The sequence below is a fragment of the Quercus lobata genome, chromosome 4 (assembly GCF_001633185.2).
Source record: "Quercus lobata isolate SW786 chromosome 4, ValleyOak3.0 Primary Assembly, whole genome shotgun sequence".
Lineage (NCBI taxonomy): Eukaryota > Viridiplantae > Streptophyta > Magnoliopsida > Fagales > Fagaceae > Quercus > Quercus lobata.
Window position 1 is genome coordinate 70085267 of NC_044907.1, and position 8599 is coordinate 70093865.

At 35.5% G+C, this 8599-nt stretch overlaps 1 protein-coding gene across 1 annotated transcript; it reads left to right on the forward strand.

Moving 5' to 3' along the window:
• The first annotated feature begins 6348 nt into the window (after positions 1–6348).
• On the forward strand, positions 6349–8242 carry LOC115985714. The gene is made up of 2 exons (XM_031108626.1): positions 6349–7159; positions 7419–8242. Exons 1-2 carry the CDS (start codon positions 6349–6351, stop codon positions 8240–8242), a joined length of 1635 nt encoding a protein of 544 aa, XP_030964486.1.
• Positions 8243–8599: the final 357 nt, after the last annotated feature.

An 8599-nucleotide genomic window follows, 5' to 3' on the forward strand; every position in this document is an offset into this window, starting at 1 on the left:
GTAACATATTTGGAGAATTGTATGACAGTTCTGTGTAGTGACTTTCAGCCAGTTGTATATTTTGTTATTTAGCGGCAGTTTGAAGAACATGGTATCTGTGAAAAGTAATTTGATATATTAATATGATGGTTAGTTTCATGCCCATCATTATTATTATTAGTATTATTGAAATGGTTCTATCTATAAGAATTTTTTATGTTATTATGTGATTCTATATAATATCAAGTAGATCCAAAAATGTAAATAAAATTTATTTCATAATTCTTTACAGCGTTCACGTGTTATTAGATTATAGTAATTATTAATATAAATTAAAGGTTTGTGAAAGCACAGTTGGTTTACAGAGTTTGATATTGCTGATGAACCACCTAGGAGATTTTCCTTAGAGCAATGGATCAAGCTATATCTTGACTTCAGGCAACTATTTTTATTGCAGGTTTTGCTTTTCAGTCATGTATTTTCCACTAATTAACCTCTTCTTTTTTATGTATGAGTTTAATATTGGATATTGTTGTCTCTCTTAAATCAGCATTTATATTATTTTGAATTTGGTCGTCGTGTGGACTATACCTCATGCATCATATTTTCATTACGAAATTTATTGATGAACCCTCGCAGTGCAGTCAATTTACACAATTAATGAGATAATAGTAAAATATGTTTAGGTCATGCTTTGCGTAATAGTAAAAAAAAAAATTAATAAAAGTAGAGCGACACTTGGTACGACCTCGTGCACTCCCGCATTAGGTCTAACGGTTCTTTTTTTTTTTTTTTTTAATGAAATATTGATTGTTTTGCTTTTGCGCTACTAGAATGGAGTATATGAATGTTAATCTTATAAAAGTCTTATAATGTTATTCACTATCATTTCTTTATCGTGTTGTTCAATTGGTCCATGCATCACACGGGTTAGCGACCAGTAATAGTCATAATAACTACAATAGTAATAATAACTACAACGGGCGCCAAGTCATTCCCAAAAAAAAAAAATAGAGTAACTCGATATGCCAGCTACTTTTGCACCAAGTCTAGTCCTATCAAACTGCTTCACGTTAATATATATGCAAACTTTCTAATAGTACCCTCATCAGCCTGTTACTATTGCCTTGATTCCAGTCATATAAAACTGAATCACATGAATACAATTCAAATGACTAATATGGCTAACTTTTCCACTGCTACGCGACACCTTCTGACAGTTTCACCATGCTCATTGAGATAGAAACACATTCACGTGATTCATTACACACGCTTCTGCACTACACTACATGGACCTATCGCTGTTGCACCAAGACTAGTCATGTCAACCACATCAGACACACCACACACGCCAACAAACGTTACAGTTGAGTTGAGTCATTTTCTCAATTATGTGTGCAAATCAAGGTTATCAATTCCATACCGTTTCGGTCGGAATATACTGTACCGGCCAACAATCCAGTACACTCGACCCCCCTATTTCGTACCGGAAAAAATACCGGCCGTACCGACCAATTTCGGGCAATACCGGCCGGTACAGAAAAAAGTTTTTTTTTTTTTAAGTTTTGTAATTTTTGAATTTTTGTTAGGACAGAATGGTAACTTATTTGTATTAATTTATTAGTATTATTTGTTTTCTTAGTATGCAATGGTAACTTTTAAGCTTTCTATTTTATTTTTTTTCCCTTTTAATTGATATTAAAGTCTAAAACCATGAATAATTAGTTCTGAATTGAGAAAATGTTTTATGGTAAACTTTTATATTTATTATAATATATATATACACAGACACATACATACATACATATATATATATATATTTATATTTATATTTATAAATATAAAAAATAGCGATAAACCCGAAACGGTACACCGATATTGACCGGTATCCGAAATATATCGTACCGGTGGCCAAACCGGTACGGCATCCGGTATGGTATTGACATCCTTGGTGCAAATCCTGACATCCCATCACTGTTCCGCCCTATCCAGCCAGATCAAACACAAGCCCTACTATTATTCTCACGTGTATACTTCTATTACTTGATGCGCTTCACTGCATCAGCTCGGAATTGTTGCACCAAGTCTAGTTATATCAAGTGAACAGCCTACATATACCAATTACTATTATGCAGTTGAGCTTACTCCTATACCAATTATGAACTGCTGCACCTAGTGTAGTCATATCAATCAATCAAACTGACTCATTTACCAATTACTATTAACTGAACAATTTGCACATGGCCGACACTACCACACCATATAGTTGTCCATGCAATCCTTTTATATATACCTCAGTCAATCCTTACACCATACTACCACACCACACTATACAGTTGCCCATCGCATCTAGATATACCTTAGTCTAATTCACCTTTTGCAATGCTAATGCGTAACAATGAGAGGGAATATTATGCAAGACTGTGGCGAAAATGGGAGTACCACATGAATAAGTCCAACTCTCTACATAATGATCTCCTTCTAACAAGGAGCAATGTAGGCGGGCCGTTGCCAAAATTTGAAAGAAAAACAACCTAATGTTCCTTTGTAGGTGCAGATATCACCTGCTGCAACTTGCAAAAGAGCAAGGTGCTGCTACCAACAGGCAGCTCACTCAAGCGAAACGTAATAATGTCCTCAGTTACAAGGACTACTTGTTTGAATGAATATCTATGCACTGCATCGCCTAGCTAGGTTCTATGTGGGGTGCGTACTATCTCTAGAATTATGTTATCAATGTTGGTAATGCCAGTTAGTCGATATGAAGGTCATGCATATTGATGGTATCCCGTGTAAGAATATGTACGTTGTATGTGTTATGCATGTATATGTTGGTTGGTCGATATGCAGGTCATGCATATTGACCAACATCATGTGTAGGAAAATTTAGGTATTATGTATGTGTTATGCATTTAATAATTTGCCTACCTCTTTGCTGTAAGTAGTCATTCAAGATTACGCATTAGACATGCATATTTGTGCAAATGATGATAAGGTTTACATAAACCCCTAACCATAAACAATGTTTCCTACACAATACGAATACAACAACAGCAACACACATACATCTAAAACATAATTAAGGATAATAATTATACATCAAAGTGCAGGTGAACCACAACACGATTACTCTTCATCTGATATCTCCACATTCGACTGATACATGTCTGCTACAAGAAGTGATTGCATGTATCGTGCAGGCTCATATAACTTACACTCCACTAATTCTCGAATTTCCACTTAGTTCCAATATCAATTAAGATGTATCTTCATTTGATTATTTTCTTCTCTTATGCGACACAATACTCTACGAAGTTCATCTATAGTGTTTCTTGGCATCTGCAATGCAAGTCGCCAAGGCACTGGTAGCTTATAGCTGACCATCTCATCATAAAACATCTCCTGTTCACAAAGCAACCAGTCCTACTCTGCCCTCATGGTATTGTGGACCTATGCACTATTTCGCAGGTTGGGATTGATTGGATAGCTAAATTCATCTTCTAGTACCCAGCAATAACCTATCGCAGTGAACACATCATGTGGCTTGTAGCGATAAGGGTCACCCATTGACGCTGACTACAATTTCATCAAAAGATCGAGTTAACAATGTGCATCAACTGTTAGTAAATAATATATAGCTGCATAACATGGTACACAACTAAGACAATTCTAAATTGATGTAGTTTTACATGCTAGATCTATCATATGGCCCGTAACATAAATAAAAGAATAATCGTACAATGATGCATAATGCATGGCATTGTGTGAATCAAAGATGAGGATCTAGTTAAGCACACTGCAACTATGCAAATATAATTGACTTATACTACTGTACACATGTGGAAATACACTATAACAATGGGAGCATGGGTACTCCCGTTCATGTACCATTTTTCCAGCTTATACTGACATGACAAGCCCTAATACTCATATATAAAATTTTTATGATATTTGGACGATGAGATGAGCTTATAAATGCACCACAATACTGAATGGATTATTTCTATCCCACTAACTTCTTCGATTGACTAAGCTATGAGTCGCAACACCTTAAGCTCAAAACCTATGGTGCAAAACAAGTTTGGATCTACTTCAACAAATGCATCATCACAAGTTCCAGCAGAGCAACAACTACAGATATACACAGACCACTATGGAGGGAAATGGGTTGGAAAGAAAAGAGATTTCGTTAATATTCCAATATATACATACTAGAGTCTAGGAAGCGTCAAACACATCATGATTAGCTAACCTGCACAACTGAGTACAGATACCACCACAACAGAGTTCACCACAACATAACAACCATGGTCGGAGCTATACGAGAAGAGGTGTAAGTTGGAAGTGTACTATCGATGGCATGGGTTACGAGTTCCTAAGGCATGGTCAGCCGAGTTACCCAGAGACAAACCTACCTACATACTTGCTCGTCTCGAACAGGAGAACAATCAAATGCAAAGGTGACTAGACCGTTTTCATGCAGTCCAAAAGGCTAGGAAACATCTATTAGGGAAGGCATAAGAGCGAGCCATCAAGTCTATTAATGAAATTACTAATTTAGTCAATAATAAATATATTTCGGACTTCTCAGATTCAAGTAATGATGATTTCCAAAAATTCCTACCGACGAAAATTAGACGTTGTTAATGTCTAGACATTCTGTGCAACACATAGTGTTGTTGTCAATGTCTAACAATGATGATTATGTACATTCAACTAAAGTATAGAATTCATTAATACATGATATGTGAGTCCCACCACCTATGGACACATATTAATAAATAATAGATAGGGAGACCAGCATACAATTTCGTCTATAGTAACCACTTTTTTTGCTTTTGCATTGCTGATTTGTTAATAAAAGCCTTCTAGAGTTATCAACATGACCATAAATGCTACTTATCATATTCTTATAATTATGTGTTATCCTTCAATTCAATAACCATCTTATAACAATCTAAGAAATATAAGTTATATAGTTGATTACTTCTTGCTATGATAAAGATTCTCATTATTTTGTGATTAAAATTTACTATAACAAACAACCAAAATCACACCAATGTACTCACATAATACTTATTCAACCAAAAAAAAAAAAAAAATCAATACAATGCTAGTAATATCGAGTTTCAAAACAAGGGCATATCCTTAAATAGTTTGAGAAATGGGGCAAAATGCTAGAAAGTTTGTAAAAAATGGGCAAATGCCCATTTTGGCCCAATGAAGTCACCATTCCCAATGATTTCAAGAAAATACTCCTAGATTCAAGCTCCACCATATAGTCATGTTTAGTTTCGAAATTCTTTACTTTTCTTGAATGTAGTTGCTAGACTTTTGTTATTGCTTAATGTGTTCACAGTGACTAGTTGAGAAAATATATTGAGATTTTGTGAAACCCAAAAATTGTTGAAATTAAATTAGGGATTGTTTAACAAAATATATTATGGATAATTTGAAAATAGGGGGCTGATTTATGGGCTAGAAGGAAAAAGTGCATGGTTGTATCAAAGAGTGTTTTGAATTTTGTGAGATGGAGGATTTTTGAAAAGTTTTCCCCTAACCCCCTTCCCCCCTACTATGACTATGATGATTTTCTATTGGGATGTCAAGAAAATGCCATTTTTTTCTTGGTGGATGAGGCTTAGGGCACGTTTGGTAGGAGTATTGTGGTTTTGGTTTTCAAAATAATGTGAAAACTATGATTTAAAAAATGTGTTAAAAACACGTCTTTTGAGTATTCATGATGAAAAAAATGTGTTTGGTAACATGTTTTTATAATATTTTTGGTTTTGACATTCTTTTGTATGGTTTGTTTCCAAGAAAAGTTTACTGGAAAGATAGGTGAAAAGGAAAAAATGAGATTAAAAATGTGTTTACAAGTACACTTGGCTTTTTTTTTTCTTTTTTTTTTTAAGGCCCAGTGGCAGTCCAAGTGGCAATTTATGTGGTAATAATATATATACTATTTTGGCCGTTAGCCATGCAACATGGCAGGGATCATTATGACACAGTTAAAATATCAAGGACCAAATTGACACGCAGTATAAAGGTTAGGGATCAAATGTAATTTATCCTCCTTATAATCATCAAAAAAATATTACTTTTCATCATTTGTCCTCTTTGGTTTCGGATCACTCTCCATTATCGCTTCATTTGTCTCAAAGAGGGAAGAAAAGAAGACATAGAAAAATTTTCAGATTTGAATCAATGTGGTTGAAGGATTTGAGATGTGAATAGGTTGTCAAGGAAGCATGGAAGCATGGTCAGATGGTTGGATTGGAGTGGGTTCTTCAAGAATGTTTAGAATGGTGAAAGGTAGATTTATGTGCTTGGAATGCTACTGAATTTGGTCATGTGGGAAGGAATATTATGGAGCTTCAAACAAAATTGGAATGGCTAGAAGTGCAACCCGGGTCCAAGGAAATAATGGAAGAATTGAGGCATACTCGAATTGAGTTGAACTATTGGTTGGATAGAGAGGATGACATGTGGCGACAAAAATCAAGGATTAATTGGTTTCAAAATGGAGATAGAAATACAAACTTCTTTCATGCTAAGGCCTCGGCTAGACAAAGAAAGAATTTCATGAATGGGTTGTTAGATGAAGATGGGGTTTGGCAAGTTGATGAGGATAAAATGAGAGAGATAGCAATTGGATACTTTGGGGATCTCTTCTCTACTAGTAATCCGGTGGAATTTTTTGATTTGCTCTTGGTTGTGCAACCTAAAGTGACCCAAGCAATGAATGAGTGGATGGTTCAACCTTTTGTGGAGAGTGAAGTGAAAGGAGCCTTGAAACAAATGTACCCACTAAAGGCACCGGGACTTGATGGGATGCCTCCTCTTTTCTTCCAACATTTTTGGAGTACTAGTAGCATGGTGGTCACCAAAACGGTACTTGATTTTCTTAACTTTGGAATTTCTCCACCAAACTTTAATGACACTCACATTACTCTTATCCCAAAAATAAAAGAGCCTAAGAAGATAACTGATTATAGGCCTATTAGTTTATGTAATGTTGTACATAAGATTGCTTCCAAAGCTATTGCTAATAGGCTGAAACGAATCTTACCTTCGATTATTAGTGATACACAAAGTGCTTTTGTCCATGGAAGGTTGATTACTGATAATATTTTGGTGGCTTTTGAAACAATGCACCATATTAGTCAGAAAAATGGGGGTAAGGTAGGGGAAATGGCTCATAAATTAGATATGAGTAAAGCTTATAATAGGGTTGAGTGGGTATGGTTAGAAAAGCTTATGGAGAAAAGCTTATATGGGCTTTGCTGGTAGGATGAGAGCTTTGATCATGAGATGTGTCTCTTCAATAACTTATTCAATTAAAATTAATGGGATACTGAGGGGGCACATTACTCCATCTAGGGGGATCCGTCAAGGAGACCCTTTATCACCTTATCTCTTTCTTTTGTGTGCAAAAGGTTTATCAGCTTTGATTCAACCAATTGTGGATAGGGGTCAAATGGAGGGTGTGAAAATTTGTAGAGGTGGTCCAAGATTGTCTCATTTGTTTTTTGCAAATGGTAGTCTAATTTTTTGTAAGGCGATGTTAAAGCAGTGTGATGAACTACAAAGATTGCTTGTTGTGTATGAGAAAGCTTCCGGTCAACAACTAAACCATGCAAATACATCGTTGTTCTTTAGTAGTAACACTTCAATAGATGTTCAAGAGGAGATAAAGAATCGTTTTGGTGCCCAAATAATTAAGCAACACGAGAAGTATCTTGGCTTGCCTTCATTGGTGTGGAAAAATAAAAGAACTACCTTCAATGCTATCAAGGAGAAATTGGGGAAAGTTTTGGCAGGTTGGAAAGATAAATTACTTTCAAAGGCAGGGAAAGAAGTTCTAATCAAAGCAATGGCTCAAGCAATTCCGACCTATACTATGAGTTGTTTCAAACTTCCAGACTTGCTTTGTGATGAACTAAGGGGAATGATTCGAAATTTTTGGTGGGGACAACGAAAGGAGGAAAGGAAAATTGCATGGCTTAGTTCGGAGAAAATGTGTGAGCCTAAGTGTGTTGGAGGAATGGGTTTCAAAAATTTAAAATTGTTCAACAAGGCTTTGCTTGCAAAAAAGGATTGGCATCTTCAAATGGGTGGTGATTTTCTTGTGTACAAGGTCCTTAAGTCTAACTATTTCCCAATTACTGATTTTATTCATTCTTCCATTGGACATAATCCTTCTTATACATGGACGAGTCTAATCTCTGCCCAAAGCTTAATTATTGAAGGTATGCGATAAAGGGTTGGAAATGGAGAAAATATTAGGTTTGGCAAGATAGGTGGTTGCCACAGGGTTCAACTTATAGTGTAATTTCTCCAAGGAAGTTTCTGAGTGGTGATACAATGGTTGCTGATTTAATTGATTCCAGTACTACTAGGAGGAAGAATGAGGTAATTGATAGTCTTTTTATTGATTATGAAGCTGATTTAATTAAAAGTATTCCTTTGAGTGCTGCATTACCGCTGGACAAACTGGTTTGGGCTAAAACTAATAATGGAAAATTTACTGTTGGGAGTGCATATAAATTTACTGCTGGAACCATGGTATTACTTCTAATGGTAGTTTGTTAAGGAAATTTTGGAAGAAAGTTTGGTC